Source organism: Microcebus murinus, chromosome 6 (genome assembly GCF_040939455.1).
Source record: "Microcebus murinus isolate Inina chromosome 6, M.murinus_Inina_mat1.0, whole genome shotgun sequence".
NCBI classification, from domain to species: domain Eukaryota; kingdom Metazoa; phylum Chordata; class Mammalia; order Primates; family Cheirogaleidae; genus Microcebus; species Microcebus murinus.
In genome coordinates, this window is record NC_134109.1 from 39286138 (window position 1) to 39306158 (window position 20021).

Below are 20021 nucleotides of genomic sequence, written 5' to 3' on the forward strand. Positions count from 1 at the left end.
GAACTTCTACAAATCAAGAAGAAGAAGACAAACAATCCAATTAGAAATATGTGTAAAATCTATGAATAGGCACTTCAAAAAAGAGAAATTTTTGTGGCAGATAAACATGAAAAGATGCTCAGCAAATCAGGGGACTGCAAAATAAAACCATAATTAGGTATCATTACACATCCACCAGATTTACAAAATTCAAAAAGTCTGACAGTACGAAGTGTTGATGAGAATTTAGGACAATAGGAACTCTCATAAACTATTGGTTAGAATAGTCATTAGATATCTATATATTGAGAACAAACCTAAATTATAATTGGACCCAATAATTTTGTCTGGTGAGATTGAATGGGGGTACTTCAGGATGACCAGTTGTCACAACTAAAATTTGTACAACCAGTTTAGAAAAATTAGGCATTTGGTAAAATGGAAAAATCACATACCCTATCCCTCATAATTCTGCTCCTAGGTATATACCTAGAGAAATTCAAGTATATACATACAAAGATATATGTAAAAGAATGTTCATAACATCATTGGTTGTAAGAGCCTGAAAGAAGAAACACCCCAAATGCCCATTTGCAGCAAAATGGTAGATGCATTGTATTTATACAATATGTCTTTGTGCAACAATATGGATGAATGTCACAATCATATGCAAAACAAAAAAGCAAGCCATAAGAACACATATATTATTTCATTATATAACATTTTAAAACAGGAAAAATAAACTATATTATTTAGGTGATAAAACTGTTTAAAACAAATTAAGGAAATGATTATCATGAAAAGCAGGATAGTGATTACCTCTGAGAAGGAAGACATGGAGAATATAGAACCTTTTGGAGTGCTCATGATGTTCTGTCTCTTTACCTGGGTGGTGGTTACATGGGTGTACTCTTTATAATTTTGTTAAACTGTTCATATTATGTTTTATTCTCTTGTGTGTATGTATTGGGTTGCACCATATGAAGTTACCGTTTTTGTAGGTTAAAAACAATTAAAGATTAGCAATACCAAATGTCTAATATGTTTTATTTTACAATAAAATTGCAAGAAGAGAAAAATAGTTTATTCTCATATAACAAACAGATGCTGAATATGGAGAAAAAGGGACAATAAGACAATTACGAGAACCAAAATGTACTTCACAAGTAAGTCAAATGTTTGATTTCTAATTTCTAAGCAAAACATTCTACTTTAAAATATTCTTTGTCCATTTTAATTTCAAATTTAGTACAATGAAGATATTTATGTGAGATGTTGTTAACTTGATGATCAGACTTCTAGAGAGTTACTGATTCTATTTTTCAGATTAAAAAATAAAGCCACAAAAAATTTGCATGAAAATATACTGTAAATTGTCATTAATAAGTGACTATATATTGAGAGCACAACTAAAAATAGTTGAAGAAAGTGATTTTGTTGGTAAGATTGAATGATTTGCCATGGCAGTTCAAGACCAGTGGTTACCATACAAATATCTTGAGAGTATTATTATTATTTTTTTTTTGAGATAGAGTCTCACTTTGTTGCCCAGGCTAGAGTGAGTGCCGTGGCGTCAGCCTAGCTTACAGCAACCTCAAACTCCTGGGCTTAAGCAATCCTACTGCCTTAGCCTCCCGAGTAGCTGGGACTACAGGCATGCACCACCATGCCCGGCTAATTTTTTCTATATATATTAGTTGGCCAATTAATTCCTTTCTATTTATAGTAGAGACATGGTCTCACTCTTGCTCAGGCTGGTTTCGAACTCCTGACTTCGAGCAATCAGCCCGCCTCGGCCTCCCAGAGTGCTAGGATTACAGGCGTGAGCCACCGCGCCCAGCCTTGAGAGTATTTTTTAATAGTGGAAAGCTTTAATGATTTTTGGATGTAGACAATGTATATCAAGTTTATACTAGCTTCTAATGTTTAAAACAAGGGAAACAACATAGTAGCATTCTTCTGTAAAGAAATACAGGTAAGAAGCACATTTTAATTATTTTGGAGGAGGGACCCAAATTGTTTCTGTAACGAGATTTGATATAACAAGCATATTTGAGAAATGATATCTCTAGCCTATAAAATAATATAAAGGAAAATTAGTATTCAAGTTCTCAGTGTTTGTAGAGAAAGTAGTATATCAACTTTATAAATGTGATAACATAATTAACCAAGGAAAGCAGGATTGCTTAAAGTAAATTATTCTTCACTTTCAAGGAAGTAGCATATACAATTCTTTACCCAGAGCGTAATGTGGAAATTTTAAAAGAAAAACCACTCTTAATCATTTTTTCATAAATTCCAATACATTCTGGTTGTCATTTTTTCAGGTAGGGATGAGGAAGATAAAGCTGGGAAGAAAAGAAAAATTAAATCATTAAAAATATTTTTCTATTTTTTCGATATATATTTTTAGTAGCACTTTCACCAGTTATTTTATTTATTTTGTTTGTGAAATGATAACATCATAGATTAATGCGGTGTTTTCCACCTCATACATTTTTATGTGTCATTTTATTAATGCAGTAGCATTCATTTTTATAGTGTTCTGTTATTTTGATTTTGCAGGCTATATATGCAGAACATTTTGGGAAGCCAGTAGAAAATAATAGTGATGAAGTAGAAGAAAAGGCTGAGAATCTTTCACCAACTCCTGAAAGTCCTTCATTTTTAAGAACTCCTGAAGCTGTGAAAACACCTGAATCTTTGGATAAATTACAATTCCCCAAAACCCCCTTGTTCGAAACGTAAGATTTTAATTAGTAATTATAATTAAATTATCTATATATTTAGTTATATCAATAACTGATAGGAATAGTAAAATGCTCAGAACCTGTAATTTAAAATGCTTTGTCTGAAATGTAGTATTTCAGACATACAAAGGAAAGAAAAACTAGTATAATGAACCTCCATGTACCCCACCATCCTGTTTGAACAATTAACATTCTACTATTCTTATTTCATAGACTCTCCTCCCCATTTTTTCTGCAAAATTTAGCTGAAGATGGCATAGATTCCCTAGTACTTTTCCAATGCAATAGTATATAGATTTAAGATTTTCCAAAGGATAAAAAATTTATGGAAAAATTAAAAACATCGAGCTAAGCAAAGTATCACAAGAATGGGAAAAACAAACACCACATGTACTCACTATTAAACTGTAACTAATTGATCAACACTCATGTGCACATATGGTAGTAAAACTCTGCAGAAAACAAGTAGGTAGGAGCAAGGAGGAAGGGACAGATAAATTCATACCTAACGGGTACAATGCACTCTATCTTGGTGATGGGCACACTTATAACTTTGACTCAAATGGTACAAAATATATTCATGTAAACAAAACATTTGTACCCCCTTAATACTTTGAAATTTAAAAAAAGCTACTGTCATATATAGATTGTGCACTTATCATTAAATAATGTTTAGCCGTCATTTTTCTATATATTATAGTATCTGAAGCAAGAATTGTTATTCTGATAGATAAACTCTTCAGGCATAAATATCTCTAACAAGACTTTTTAACTTTGGAAACAACAGATTTGTAATTTGCAGCCAAGAAAATAGTGCTACATTTAACTTGTTTTGTTTGGTTTATTCTCTTCCTTAACACTGAACCCTGAGATTCCTCTAAAACATATGTCAAACAGATTTCACTTCATCAGGGATCTCTCACCTATATTCTACTTCTGTATTTTTTTAAATTTCAGCATATTATGGGGGTAAAAATGTTTAGGTTACGTATATTGCCTTTGCCCCACTTGAGTCAGAGCTTCAAGTGTGTCCATCCCCCACATGGTGTGCACCACTCCCATTAAGTGTGTATATACCTCTCTCTTCCTCCCCATTCCCATTTGCCTGACACTTGATGAATGTTATTACTAAATGTGCACTTAAGTGTTGATCAGTTAAAACCAAGTTGATAGTGAATCCATGTGGTGTTTGTTTTTCCATTCTTGGGATACTTCACTTAGAATGGGTTCCAGTTCTATCCAGGATAATACAAGAGGTGCTGTATCACCATTGTTTTTGTGGCTGAATAGGACTCCATGGTATACATATGCCACAATTTGTTAATCCACTCATGTGTTCATAGGCACCTGGGTTGTTTCCACATCTTTGAAATTGTGAATTGTGCTGCTATAAACATTGTAGTGCAGATGTCTTTTTTTATAGAATGTCTTTTGTTCTTTTGGGTAGATGCCCAGTGGGAATGCTAGATCAGATGGTAGTTCTACTTGTATCTCTTGGAGGTATTTCCATATTGCTTTTCACAGAGGTTGTACTAGTTTGCAGTCACACCAGCAATATTTGAGTGTTCCTATCTCTCCGCAACTATGGCAACATATATTGTTTTGGGACTTTTTGGTAAAGGCCATTCTCACTGGAGATAAGTGATATCTCATTGTGGTTTTGATTTGCATTTCCCTGATGATTAGAGATGTTGAGCATTTTTTCATATGTTTGTTGGCCATTATTCTGTCTTCTTTTGAAAAGTTTCTGTTCATGTCCTTTCCCCACTTTTTGATAGGGTTGTTTGATTTTTTTTCTTGCTGCTTTTCCTGAGTTCTATATAGATTCTAGTTATCGGCCCTTTATCAGATATGTAACATGTGACTATTTTCTCCCATTCTGTAGGTTGTCTGTTTGCTCTTGTGATAGTTTCCTTGGCTGTGCAGAAGCTTTTTAATTTGATCAGGACCCATTCATTTATTTTTGTTGTTGCTGTGATTGCCTTTGTGGTCTTCTTCATAAATTCTTTGCCTATGCCAATGTCTATAAGAGTTTTTCCAACATTTTCTTCTAGATTTCTTATAGTTTCATGCCTTAGGTTCAAGTCTGTTATCCACCGTGAGTTGATTTTTGTGAGAGGTGAAAGGTGCAGATCCTGATTCAGTCTTCTACATGTGGCTATCCAATTTTCCCAGCACCATTTATTGAATAAGGATTCTTTTTCCCAGTGTATGTTTTTGTTGTTTTGTCAAAGATTAGATGGCTATATGAGGATGTTTTTATATCTGGGTTCTCAGTTCTATTCCATTGGTCTATGTCTCTGTTTGTGTGCTAGTGCCATGCTGTTTTAGTTATTATAGCCTTGTAGTATAGCTTGAAGTCTGGTAAATTGATCCCTCCCAATTTGTTCTTTTTGCTTTTACTATACGGGGGTCTTCTCTGGTTCCATAGGAAGCATAGAATCATTTTTTTCTAGATCTGCACAAAATGATGTTGGTATTTTAATAGGGATCATGTTGAATCTGTAGATCACTTTGGGTAGTATAGACATTTTAACAATGTTGATTCTCCCAACCTATGAGCATGGTATGGGTTTTCACCTGTTTACGTCCTCTGCTATTTCCTTCCTCAGTGTTTCGTAGTTCTCTCTATAGAGGTCTTTTACCTCCTTAGTTAAATATATTCATAAGTATTTTATTTTCTTTGTTGCTATTGTGAAGGGTATTGAGTCTTTGATTTGGTTCTCAGTTTGGCTGTTGTTGGCGTGTAGGAATGCTACTGATTTCTGTACATTGATTTTGGAACCTGTGACTTGGCTGAATTTGTTAATCATTCCAGTAGTCTCATGGCAGAATCTTTGTGGTTTTCTAGATATAAGATCATATTGTCAGCAAAGAGCAATAATTTGACCTCTTCTGCCCTCATTTGGATTCCCTTGATTTCCTTCTCTTGTCTGATTGCTCTGGCTAGGACTTCCAGCACTATGTTGAATAGAAGCAGTGATAGAGGGCAACCTTATCTGCTTCCAGTTCTAAGTTTGGATGCTTTCAGTTTTTCCCCATGCAGTTGGCTGTGGGTTTGTCATTTATGGCTTGTATAATTTCCATCTTGCCGATTTTGTTAAGCGTTCTTATTATAAAAGGGTGCTAAATTTTGTTGAATGCTTTTTCTGCATCTACTGAGATGATTATATAGTCTTTGTTTTTGTTTCTATTTATGTGGTGAATTACATTTATAGATTTTCATATGTTGAACCATCCCTGCATCTCTGGGATGAAGCCCAGTTGGTCATGATGGATTATTTTTTTGATAAGCACCTGAATTCAGTTAGCTAGGATTTTGTTGAGAATTTTTGCATCTATATTCATAAGGGACATTGGTCTATAGTTTTCTTTTTTTTGTTGTGTCTTTTTCTGGTTTTGGTATCAGGGTGATTTTGGCTTCATAAAATGTGTTGGGTAGGATTCCTTTCTTCTTGATGTTGTGGAATAATTTCTGCAGGATAGGCAGCAGTTCTTCTTTGTAGCTCTGGTAAAATTCAGGTGTGAAACCATCTGGTCTGGGACTTTTATTTATAAAAATGTGTTTTATTGCTGCTTCAATTTCGGTACTTGATGTTGGTCTGTTCAGGAATTCTGTTTCTTCCTGATTGAGCCTAGGGAGGCTGTGTGTTTCTAAGAATTTGTCCATTTCCTCCACATTTTCAAGTTTATGTGCATAGAAGTTTTTATAGTATTCATAGATTATATTTTGTATTTCAGTGCATTAGTTGTAATTTCTCCTTTTTCATTCCTAATGGAGCTTATTAGAGTCCTTTCTTTTCTAATTCTCATTAATCTAGCAAGAGGTGTGTCTCTTTTGTTTATTTTTTCAAAGAACCAACTTTTTGTTTTATTAATCTTCTGTATAGTTTTCTATACAGAAATCTTCTGTATAGTTTTTTGTTATCACTTTCATTTAGTTCTGCTGTGATCTTTGTTATTTTTTTTTCTGCTGCTGGGTTTGGGGTCAGTTTGCTCATCCTTTTCCAGTTCTTTGAGATGATTCATTAGATTGTTTATTTGTGATCTTTCTGCCTTTTTGATGTAGGCATTTATGGATATAAATTTTCCTCTCAGGACTGCTTTAGTGTCCCACAGATTTTGATAATTTGTGTCTTATTATTTAGTTCAAAGAATCTTTTGATTTCCATTTTTATTTCCTCAATGCAATAATCATTTAGCAGAAGGTTATTTAGTTTCCATGACTTTGTGTAGAGATGAGAATTTCTGTTGGAGTTGATTTCTAATTTTATTTCACTGTGGTCTGAGAAGACACATGGTATAATTTCTATTTTTTTTTTTTTAATTTTTTGAGACATGCTTTGTGACATAGGATATGGTCAATCTTAGAGAATGTCCCATGAGCTGATGAGAAAAACATGTATTCAGTGGTTTTTGGGTAGAATGTTGTATAAATGTCAGTCAGGCCTATTTGTTCTACAGTTCTGTTTAAGTCTATTGTTTCTTTGTTTATTTTCTGTTTGGAGGATCTGTCCTGTTCTGTCAGAGGGGTGTTGAAGTCTTCAACCATTATGGTGTTGCTGTTTATCATTTTGTTTAGATCAAGTAGGATTTGCTTTATGAATCTCTACTTTTGTATTTTAAATTGCTAGCAAGAGTTTTATATATGAATGTCATGCTCTTGACTCAAGCTAAGCATGTTCAATGTGGAACTCATCATCAAATTTGGGAACTATAAAAGAATGTGAAATCATATGCTAAAACCTCTCTCCATGGATGAGAAAACTATGATATGAAAAGTTAAGCAACCAATTCATGGTCATACAGATAATTATGGTAGTATTGTCAGACTTCTATTACATTTAACAAACATGTAGCACTCCGTACAAGCCGCTGCTCTAGGAATTTTATAAATATTGTTCATTTAATATTCATGACCACCTTATGAGGTATAGGTATATTATTATCCTGATTTTATAGATGGGGAAACAGAATGACAAGTGATACAACTAGTCAATGTTAAAGTTGAAATTTAGACCCAGGCAGTTCTGGCCCTAGAGTCTATGGATTTAACTACTGTATTATATACTGTATTGTCTAATTCTTTTTCCTAGATCATTTTGTAGTTTTACTCCCTTATACAACACTCTGTAATGGCTGCCTTCTCCTCAAGACTAAAATCTTTGACTGGCTTTCAAGATTTTGAAGATAGTTTAGTGTCAGGGTTAAGAGCTTGGGCTTTGAGTTTGGATTGCTGCATTCAATCCCAATTCTGGCATTTAATATTCTTTTGAGCAAGTCATTTAACATCACTACACTTCAAAATCCTCTACTGTAAAATGGAGGTAATAGTACTTATTTCATAGGGTTATTGTGAGGAATAAGTAAGTTATGCCTATGGAAACACCTAGAATAGAGCCAGACAGTGTATTCTCAGTAAGTATTCATAATTATTATTCCAGAACTGGTCATTCCACTTTATTTAACATTATTCCCTAGCCCAAACCATCCTTTATCCACAGGTATGCCACTTCAATAACTATTTCCTACCTTTCCTTACTATGCTAATTATCACCTCTATGCTCTTGCTTAGGGTACTTACCAGTTTGCAGTGTTTAATAATAGAATCTTACCATTTTGATGATTTTTTTTAATTTCTTAGTAACAGAAATAGAAATGCTGCACCTGAAGTTCAAACACAAAAGGAATCTCCTGGATTTTCTTTTCTTATGAGTTATACTTCTAGATCACCTGGATTAAATTTATTTGATTCTTCTATATTTGACACAGAAAACTCATCAGATCAGGTAATATGAGAAGCTGAAGTTTTATTTCTAAAAAAACTGTGCACTAGAACTTTGAGTATCTTCTTGTTTTCAACTTCAGATGTCCCAGGTTGAAATCCATTCAGGAAAGGTATGATTTAAATTGCAGTTAAATGCATTTTAAAAATGAATTTGACTTTATAGTTAATATTTCTAACTTCTAAACAAACTTTACATATTCTCCAATAAAAAATGTTCCACATTATAAATTGGTCTTTCCAACTACATTTGTGTACATAGCAACATTATCACTGGTTGATTTTAAAAGATTTGATATTAATTTAAAAAAACCTTCTAATATTAATGTCTACTGTTCAGTGATATAAATCATGGTAAAGTGCTTATTTTTATATTTAACAACTAAAACCAAAAATTAAGATATGCTTTATTTGAAAAGTAGAGACAATACAGTGTAGTGGTTAAAACTAGACTCTGAAGCCAGACTACTTGGGTATGTACTGGATGTGGGATTTTGGGTAACTAAATTGGAAATAATAATAAATAGGGTTAATGCATACTAAATGAGTTTATACTTAGGGTTAATGCATATTAAATGAGTTTGTACACATAAAGCATTTAAAAAAGTACCAACCCATAATAAGGATATATAAGTATCAATGTAATAAATTAATTATATTGTTATTGCTCATTTAGTCATATTTAGCCAATTTTATATGGATCAGAATATTTTATTCCTATATCCCCTACATGATATTAATATTAAATTGTCAAAATTACAAATTTATTGATAGATGATATAATACCATACATTTTATGGTATTTAATGTCTTCAACTTTTGTCTCAATTTTTATTTAAATGCTTATTTTTATAAAAAGTAACTCCTAAAAAGAGTGTGCTGGTAGGAAAAAATAGACTACAGTTACTTAATTCTCATTTACAATAATAACATGAATGCAAAATACAGGTATATAACTTTAATAGGAAAACATGCACATTTCAAATAAAGAAAATTATAAAACTCCTGAAAAAAATCAACGAATATATAAACATATGAAATACTTGTGTAGGAAGAAAATATTATAAAGATAAATTTCTTCCCCAAATAATTTATAAATGTAATCCAATTCAAATCTAATTGGATCCTGGCAAGATTATTTATCTTGAATTTGTTTTTGATTTGTTTTTGTGGTGGTGGTTGGAGAAAGTGATTGGCAAAGTAATCAGTAACTTTCCTAGGGAAAAGAGATCAAAAATAATCAAGAAAATGTTGAAAAATAAGATTGATAATAAATTAAGATAGAATTCTAAAAAAATCTAAACAGAAAGAAGGCAGAAAAGAAGAAACAGTAAAAAACACAAAGTTAAAAAAAGTAAACTGTTAGACAAAATTATGAGCGTTTTAATAATGATATTAATATGAATGAGCTAACCACTCCATTAAAAGGCAGAGATTGTAAGGATGAATAAACAAAAGCAAGACCCAATTATAAGCTATCTGTAAGAACACATTTTAAAAATAAAGGCAAAGTTGAAAGCAAATGAATGGAAAATGATATATCATGAAAACTGTAAGCATAAGAAGGTCATAGAGAATATATTAATATCATTTTGGTGGTCTTAAATAATATTCCTGGAAATAAGAAGAACATTTCATAAAGATAAAAAGATCAGTTCATAAGGAAAATATAACAATAACAAATGTGTACAAGCCTAATAACTTTAAAATACATGCAACAAAAATTGACAGAATTAAAAGGAGAAACAGACAAAACCTCAAACATAGAGGTTTTTAACACCTCTATCTCCGCAATCAGCACAATCAATAAAGATCTTCTATAAGATTTGAATAACATCATTAATCCCTTGACCTAATTGACCTATAGAATACCACATCCAACAACTGTAGCATATATATTCTTTTCAAATGCTGATGGTACTCAGCAAGATACCATATTCTGGGCCATAAAACGAATCTTAATGAATTTAAAAGAACTGAAATTACAGTTTAATCTTTGACCACAGTGGAATTAAATTAGAACTCAATAACAATAAGGTATCTAGGAAAATCCTAAATATGTAGGCTATGGATCAAAGAAGAAATCATGAGAGAAAGCAGAAAAGATTTTGAACTGAATTATGACAGTTCAGCTTATCAAAAATTGTGAGATGCTGCCAAAGCCAGAAAAAAATGACAACTTTAAATAATTTAATTAATAATTTAAATAATTAAATTAATAGAAAAGAAGAAAGGTCTAAAATCAATGACCTAATGTTCCACCTTGAGAATCTAGAAAAAGAAGAATGAAGCAAACCTAAAGTAAGTATAATGAAGAAATAAGAAGAACAAGAAATCAATAAAATAGTAAAACAATGGAGAAAATTAACAAAGTCAAAGTTGGTTTTGCTTTTCTGCCTATACAAATTGACAAAATCAATAAACTCCTCATATTAGGAATAAAAAAAAGGATGTCATTATAAATCCTAAATATTATGAAATAGATTGGCAAGAGGAGCTTCATTCTCTACATATTAAAACATCCTATAAAGCCGGGCGCGGTGGCTCACGCCTGTAATCCTAGCACTCTGGGAGGCTGAGGCGGGCGGATTGCTCGAGGTCAGGAGTTCAAAACCAGCCTGAGCAAGAGCGAGACCCCGTCTCTACTATAAATAGAAAGAAATTAATTGGCCAACTAATATATATATAAAATTAGCCAGGCATGGTGGCGCATGCCTGTAGTCCCAGCTACTTGCGAGGCTGAGGCAGCAGGATTGCTTGAGCCCAGGAGTTTGAGGTTGCTATGAGCCAGGCTGACACCACGGCACTCACTCTAGCCTGGGCAACAAGCGAGACTCTGTCTCAAAAAAAAACAAAAACAAAAAAACCAAAAAAAACCATCCTATAAGCCTAGAGTAATCAAAATGATGTGATAGTAGATTTAAGGATTGGTGGACTGATCAATGGTATGGGCTAGAAAGTCTTGAAACAAAAGAACTTAGAATGTGATAAAGACAGGATTACAATTTAGTAGGGGTAAATTAGGCACTCATCTTACAATGTACACCAATAGAAGTTACAGATGCATTAAATTATGTGAAAAAAAGTTAGCCATAAAATATTTCAGAGGAAATATAGGTGAATATTTACCAGACCTTATGAGGAAGGATTCTCCAAGCATGAAAACAGTAGAAGAACCAAAACGAAAAAAAGGTTGGGTCAATTAGATATAAAATCTAAACTTCTATATATAAAAAATTGTAAAGGCAAAATGATAAAGTGGTATAAAGTATTTGCAATAATATTGCAAAGAATTAATTAACATCTTTAGCATATAAAGAACTTACATGTACCAATAAGAAAAAATTACTCAGTAGAGGAATGGGCAAAGTCCATTTGGTCAATAGATAATTAACTGAAAAAGAAATTCAAATGACTTATAAAATCTATGGGAAACAGCTTTCCTTATTAATTGTCAAAGAAATATAATAATAAGAAATATAGGCCGGGTGTGGTGGCTCACGCCTGTAATCCTAGCACTGTGGGAGGCCGAGGAGGGCGGACTGCTCCAGGTCAGGAGTTCGAAACCAGCCTGAGCAAGAGTGAGACCCCATCTCCACTATAAAAATAGAAAGAAAATAATTGGCCAACTAATATATAGAGAGAAAAAATTAGCTGCGCATGGTGGCGCATGCCTGTAGTCCCAGCTACTTGGGAGGCTGGGGCAGGAGGATCACTTGAGCCCAGGAGTTTGAGGTTGCTGTGAGCTAGGCTGACGCCACGGCACTCACTCTAGCCTGGGCAACAAAGTGAGACTCTGTCTCAAAAAAAAAAAAAAAAAGAAAAGAAAAGAAATATAATAATAAGATGTAATAATAAGAAAATGTAATAATAAAAAATATAATGCATAACAGTGTTTATTCAAGTGTGATTTTTACATTAGAAAAAGAAAGTTGGGACAACCTAAATGTAAAAAATAAAAGAATGGTTGCAACCGTATCTTACATCTATGTTGAGGAATATTATACTGCCATGAAAAGAGTCATGTTTTAAAATAAAACGACATGTAAAAATGCTCACAATGCAATATTGAGAGAAAAAGAGGAAAGAAAACTATATTGTCATGATCCCATTTTTTAAAAGTCTGTCTTACTAAGTAAATAGACTCTTGCAGCAAAACTTGATCTGAACTGACATGAAGCTATCAACTTCCTATTACTTTTAAAGACAGAAAAGCAATACCAAGAACCTGATTTGTTAAAGGCCTTCAGAATAAAGCAAAAATTTACTAGAATTTTAGTTGATATTAAGATTCTAAAGTAGTAAATATCCTTGGTAGAATGTATATTGCCTATTAATATTTTATCTATTACTAGAATCTAATCAACAGGCCTTACTTTAATATAAATAAATGACAGACTTTGAAGGTACCAGCAGATCTCTACTTAAGTACAATAGTGTATTATATAAAAAGTTACTACATGTTTGCTTTCATTCTGGGTATTAGAAAAACTAGGCTTGAGATTCAAATATAAGTGCTATATATACTGTTCCACTGATGTCACAGTAATATTTAATGGAAATTATTTTCCAGTTTAATGAACATTATTCTTCAGAAAATCTAAATCCTCTGTCATCACAACAAGAAATTGGTGAGTGATTTGAAGTTTGCTACATTTAAAAACATGCTAACTTTCCCCTTTGGTACAGTATTTAGTTTCTCTAACTGACTTTCTTAGGTGCTCAGTTTATTCTTTAAAAACGACTGTTACTTTTTTACCATACACTGATCATTTTTATTTTTAGCAATTTAGCTGTCTCTCTCACTACTATACCAAAACTTGCTTTCTCTGTGATTACTAATGACTTCCCAATTATCAAGCATTATGGGTATCTTGCATTTATTATCATATTCAGTCTTTTTGCAGCATTTGATATGCTTGATTATTCCCATCTTCTTTCTGGAATTTTTGGATTTTATCCTCTCTCTCTGGTATATTTGTGGATCTTCTTTGTTCATTTTCCCTTGATTAGTTAATTCATTCAACATATAAATATTAATATGTATATGTATTATATTTTATATCAGATACTGCTTTAGGCTCACAGTGGTAAAAAATGCAAAGTTCTCATAGGGTTTATGTTCTAGTGGGAGAAATTGAAAATAGACAAAGAAATCAATGTATAATATGTCAGTGCACTAAATAGTTGTTATGGGTTTGAATTGGCAGTCAGATTCACATGTATAATTTTTAATCTAATATTACAATTTCTTTACTTTATAGAAAGGTACAGGATAGGAGATAACAGGAAGTACAGCATCTTTGTCTCATTGAAGGGCCCACCAACTACCTAAATATAGTAATAAGGTTTCTTTTGCCACCTCACCCACGTGGAACATGTCAGGTTGCTATGGATAAGAGGTATGGTGCATGTAGGTCACCTGATATACAAGAGCTGTAGCCTCAGTTTCCCACCAGTCTTTTATATCAGTTGTCCCCAACCTTTTTGGCACTAGGGACTGGTTTCATGGAAGACAATTTCTCCACTCAGGGAGAGATGGGGGATGGTTTCAGATGATTCAAGCACATTACATTTATTGTTCAATCAAACCTCTCTGTTAATGATAATCCGTATTTGTAGCTGCTCCCCAGTGCTAGCATCACCACCTCAGCTCCACCTCAGATCATTAGGCATTAGATTCTCACAAGGAATATGCAACCTAGATCCTTTGTATGCGCAGTTTAGAGCAGGATTCACACTCTTATGAGAATCTAATGCTGCTGATCTGACAGGAGAAACTTATGTGGTGATGCAAGTGATAGGGAGTGGCTATACAGATGAAGCTTCGAGCTCACTTACCCTCTGCTCACCTCCTGCTGTGCAGCCCAATTCCTAATAAGCTATGGACTGGTACTGGTCGGTGTCCTGGGGCTTGGGGACCACAGTTTTATATGATTGTAGTCGGGAGGTTTAAGGCCTGTATACTGACTCATAGCTCCTCTAACTCAGGTGCAGTCCCACACAGCAGACTAGGCAAACACAATGTTCTACATTTACCTTAATTCTGTATTTTCTAAGAAAACAGTGCTGTGAGAAGTCAGACTCCAAGGTCCTTCTTCCATGTAGGCCTGAATCAGCCCAGGCCTCATCTTAATTGTCTATTTACTGTTGGTGATAAATATTATGATGAAAAGTAAAGCTGAGTTGGGGAAATTGGGAGTACTTGGACTGGGAAGGTGGTTGCTGTGTTGCAAGGGAGTCAGAGAAGGCATCACTAAAAGACATTTGAGCAGAGCCCTGAAGGAGGCACAGGTACAAGCTACTTGAGGAAAGTGTTCCAGGCAAACGAACATACTCAGTTGTTCCAGGCAAAAGAACATACTCAGTCTGTTCATTGAACATTAGGTAAATTGGCATGATTGGAATAGACTAAGGAAGAGAAACTGGTGGGAGGTTAAATCAGAGAGGTGGAGGGGGAACAAATCATGTGGGACATGTAGACCATTAGGACTTTGGGGTTTTTTCCTAAGTGAGATAGAAAGCCATTGGAAGGTTTTGAGCAAAGGACTAAAATGATCTGACAGGTTTTTAAAGAATTACTTTGGCTGCTATATGGAGAGCAGATTGTAATGGAAACAAGGGGAAAAGCAGGAGATAGATTAGGAAGTTATTAAAATGATATAAGTGAGAATTGATGGCAACAGAAGTAGTGAGAAGATGTCTGATTTTGGTTATAGTTTTATGAAGATAGAACCAGGAATATTTGCCTATGGACTGAATATAAAGATTGAGAGAAAGAAACAAGGATAATGCCAAAGTTTTGACATGAATAGCTGTGCCATTTATTGAAGTATGAGAGGGTTGTAGGAGAAGTTAATTTGAAATTGGAAGGAGATAGGGGTTTAACTTTGGAGGAGTTATAATTGAAAAACCTGTTTGTTAGATATATAAGTGAAAGCGAAATAGGAAATTATATGTAAATCTGGAATTCAATAGGATAGAGACATATATTTTGGAATTTTTATAAATAGTATTTAATGCTATGAGACCAGAATGAATCCATTGATTATAGACATTCATTAAATTTTAAATATAAAATTTTAAATTTAGATTTAAAATCTATTTACATTCTCTTCTTTGACACTTTCATTCATTTGACAGTCATTCATTTTGGTGCTTTCAAATATAATAAATGAAGATGATGACCAAATTCATATCTTTCTGCACTGACTTCTAAATTCTAGGACCTTATTTCTGATTGTATAATTGAAATCTCTTTATATCTAAGACATCCCTTGACATCGAAAACTCAGCATATCTGAAATCAGACTTGTTCTCCTTCTGAGGTCCCTAATGGTATCCTCATTGTTCTGGTTGCTAAGATTCAGAACATCAGTGATAATTTTAACTTCTCTCTGACTGACTACATTTAGCTAGTTTTCAAGTTGCATCAGTTTTCCCTCTGAAATATTTCTTTTTCTTTTACATTTTCATTGAAACCATTATATTTCAAAGTCTTATTGCTGTTCACATGGGCTATTACAGTAACATCCTAATTGGTCTTTTCATCCTCTCAGCTTGCCTATAGATCACAGTTTGATTAATCTTCCTTATGCATAATGTTGGCCATGTCACTTCCCTAATCCCTGGATACCTTCAGTGACTCCCCATTAACTATCAAATTATGCTGCTACTTTTCTAACCTAGCTCCAACATACCTTTTTTAAAAATTGATACATAATAGTTATATGGGGCATAGGTGATATTTTGATATCATACAATGTGTAATAATCAAATCAGGGTAATTGGGATATTGGGTATGACACCTCGAACATTTGTCATTTATTTGTGTTGGGAACACTGCAAGTCTTGTCTTCTAGCTATTTTGAAATGTACAATAAATTCTTGTAAACTATAGTTGCCCTACTGTGCTATCGAACATTAGAACTTATTCCTTCTATCTAACTATACCTTTGTACCCATTAACCAACTTCTCTTCATCCCCCAACATACCTTTTAAGCCTTTCTTTTATAAGATTAACCTGTGCTTTGGCCGCTGAAGAACACAGTGTATCTCAAATATCCCTACACTTATTTTTTTTTTTTTGAGACAGAGTCTCGCTTGTTGCCCAGGCTAGAGTGAGTGCCATGGCATCAGCCTAGCTCACAGCAACCTCAAACTCCTGGGCTCAAGTAATCTTTCTGCCTCAGCCTCCCGAGTAGCTGGGACTACAGGGCATGTGCCGCCATGCCCGGCTAATTTTATATATATATATTAGTTGGCCAATTAATTTATTTCTATTTATAGTAGAGACGAGGTCTCCCTTCTTGTTCAGGCTGGTTTCGAACTCCTGACCTCGAGCAATTCGCCCGCCTTGGCCTCCCAGAGTGCTAGGATTACAAGTGTGAGCCACCACGCCCGGCCCTATCCCTACACTTTTTTACTTGCTTTTTTCTTCTTACAATCCCCAACTTCTGTCTCTTTCTATCTTTCAAGACTGACCAAGTTCTCTTCCATAAAACCTTTTATTTACCCACTCAAACTTCTATTCGAAAAAGATCTCTTCCTCACTTTTCTGAATGTCTCTTCTTTTTCACACTTATTTATATTCTACCTTCTATCATTAGTTATTTATGAAAATATATAAAATCTCCTCTAGATCACAGGCTTTTTGAGGTCAGGGACTCTTATTCATCTTTGAATTCCCCACAGCACCTATAATGCTGTCTTTGATAGTAATCTATTATTTTATTTATGATGAGCATAGGCATTTTATGAAGACCTCATATGAACTTCTTCTGAAAAACAAAATCAGATTAATTTATTCAAAGAGATTCAAGATTTTAGTTCTTTCTGGATCTATGTCTACATTATGCCTCTTTTCCTTTTTTTAAGTCTATGGATGTGTACTGAAAAATACACATGTGGAAAAATAAAGTGAAAAAGGGAGAGAGAGAAAGAATATAAGTATCTGGTAATCAGTCTATCTCCCTGTCTATCTATCTACCTGTCCATCCATTCACCCATCTGTCCATTAATCTATCCATCCATCCATCTTACTGCTGGTTGGCTCAGCTCTATTTAGGGTGAAATAAGTGAAATGTTTAAAAATATATGAAAATTTCAAAGTGACACAAAGTGAACAATTTTGCTTAATGTACTAATTGATTAGTTCTACATTCAAAAAGCATAAGTACTTAAAAAGATTTATTTCAAGTAAGTCTTTGGATTACTATATATTTGAAATTGTTTAATGATGATTGATTTTAAAATATAATTAAGATATTAAAAATACATTTTTGTATTTATAGTTTTAAATAATATGATAAATGAAAAACAATGTTTTTCCTTAATGGAATTCTGGGAGTCATCAACCTAAACTTCTACATGTACAATTGATTTTGAAAATTCCTTTTAAAACTTTAGAAATCTTTTCACTGTTTTGTCAATTTCCTTGAAAATGCCATGAACAGTATATTGTAGTTACAATAAATAATAAATAAATAATAGTTGAATAAGTTTGACTTATGTAGTGTCTCTCAGATATGGCATTTTTTTCCCCATTCCCATTGCTATGATTGTAGGTAAGATTAGGCTTTCATCATCTCTTTGCTGGAAAATAAACTTTTTTTTTCTTTTTGATTATCCCCATTTCTAAACTCTCCTGTCCAGCCTTTCTACACATTCTCTCCTGAGGAATCCTTATAAGGCAGTTCAAATCATGTCATATTGCTGCTTGAAAATCCTTGATGGCTTCCTGTTACCTATTAAATGAAGTCCAGAGTCTATAATGGGACATTCAACAATGTTTCCAAGCTCATCATGATTAATTTACATTTAATACATCTTTTTAATTTTTCAGTGCTCCTGATAATCTAAATTAATTTCTGCTACCCTGGTCTAATACTTCTCTGCATGCCTATTTTTGTGCCTCTGTGCTATTCTTTTCATTTGAGGTGTTTTACCCTACTTTCTACCTTATATACTAGTTCTTTATGTAGAGAGAGTTCAAATTACTTGAAAATAGGGTTTAAGTTTGAGTCTGTTTTAACCTTAATAATACTGAGTACAGTATAGCCTTGCACTTAAGAGGAATACAGTTATTTAATAAATACTAAATAGATAAATGATTCAAGGTTACTCTATTTATTATATGCAGTATACTGCAATTCAGTAGGTTATATAAATTTTATATAACATGAATAACATATTATAATATTTATCTTCCTTAGGAAACTTACTTGAGAAACCAGGAGAAGATGCGTTTACATTTTCTTTTCCATCAGCCACTTCAACTCATGCATTTGGTGCTGGAAAAGATGATTTTAGTTTTCCGTTTTCATTTGAACAGGATGAAAATTCGACACCTTCTTCTTCTTTAAAAGGTTTTTCATCTTCCTCACAAAATACAACCCAGTTTACTTTTTTTTGAACTAGTTGTTAATTTCTTGAATTACTTTACAGCTCTATAATGTTTTAGGGCATAAATTTACATTATTACTTTAAACATGAAGACTATCTACTTTTTTGTTGATTAAAACAATAATGAGTTACCATAGTTATATTTTTTGATTATATTTATTGAAATATTGAATATTTTGTTTTTATTTGTGGCATTAGCTAATCCTTATTTATTTTGGTTTTGATTTGGCAAGCCATGTTCAGGTAGAACTATTATTAATATTAATAAAATTTGATGTTTTTTTCATAAATCTACACTTTAAATAGTAAGTTTCATTCTGGCAGCATTGTAGGTTCTTTGATAAGAACAAAAACTCTGCCAGACCATCAGAAGACTTTTTAGTAGTAACTGTGCAGAATTAGTGCTGAGATATACTTTAGCTACTAAAAAATTGTTTTAAAATTACTGGGTTTCATTTATGCTTCACTGCTACAGTACTCTAATAATTTCAAAGAATTTATGTCATTAATAGTGAAGAAAGACTGTGTTATTTTCTTCTAATACAACAAGTAGTAAAATTCTAATTTCACCAGTTATGCTAATATCTTTAATGGATGAAAATTAAGTGTGAAGGGCTAGAGTAATTTTTAAAAATTGGATTGTTGTATCAGTGGTGATCCTGTTAATGTATTTTTTTTTGCTTAAACATTTTTTGAAGAACATTTAAAATATTTTCTGTCTTCAATAAAAATTAATTTCATCTTTATATTTTATATTTAGTATTTATCAATTAGATATAACTTAAATGAAATATTTAAAATTTGATGAAATTATATAAGCATATTGGTCAATATCTTTGTATTTTGTGCTTCTAAAATTAGTTGTATTGAGTTATCAATTAATAAAGAGTTTGACTTCATATTTTGATGTGTGACTGCTGACAGATTATAAACCTCACCCCTTCTTTTTCCCTTTTTACTCCATACTTGGCTAAGCTGGTAAGAAAGCCTGGTTGCTCCCTTCTTTAGTCCCAGTAGGAAGTTCAAACCATGTGTGGGAACCCTCACCCCAACCTCACTTCCCAACTACTGTAAAAACCCGAAGCCAGTCTCCTTTCTCTAC

The 20021-nt window shown here is 33.0% G+C and overlaps 1 protein-coding gene across 2 annotated transcripts in view; it reads left to right on the top strand.

Annotated features, from left to right (window-relative positions):
* C6H14orf39 (chromosome 6 C14orf39 homolog) overlaps positions 1-19818 on the top strand; it is a 53566-nt gene extending 33748 nt beyond the window's left edge. The window contains exons 13-17 of one of the 2 annotated variants that reach the window (XM_076003624.1): positions 1084-1145; positions 2545-2723; positions 8374-8518; positions 13088-13145; positions 18730-19818. In XM_076003624.1, coding sequence (XP_075859739.1) covers positions 1084-1145; positions 2545-2723; positions 8374-8518; positions 13088-13145; positions 18730-18929 — 644 coding nt within the window. In that variant the 3' untranslated portion in view covers positions 18930-19818. The remainder of the gene's footprint in view (positions 1-1083; positions 1146-2544; positions 2724-8373; positions 8519-13087; positions 13146-18729) is intronic. The other variant, XM_012777636.3, reaches the window with a different exon arrangement.
* Positions 19819-20021: the final 203 nt, after the last annotated feature.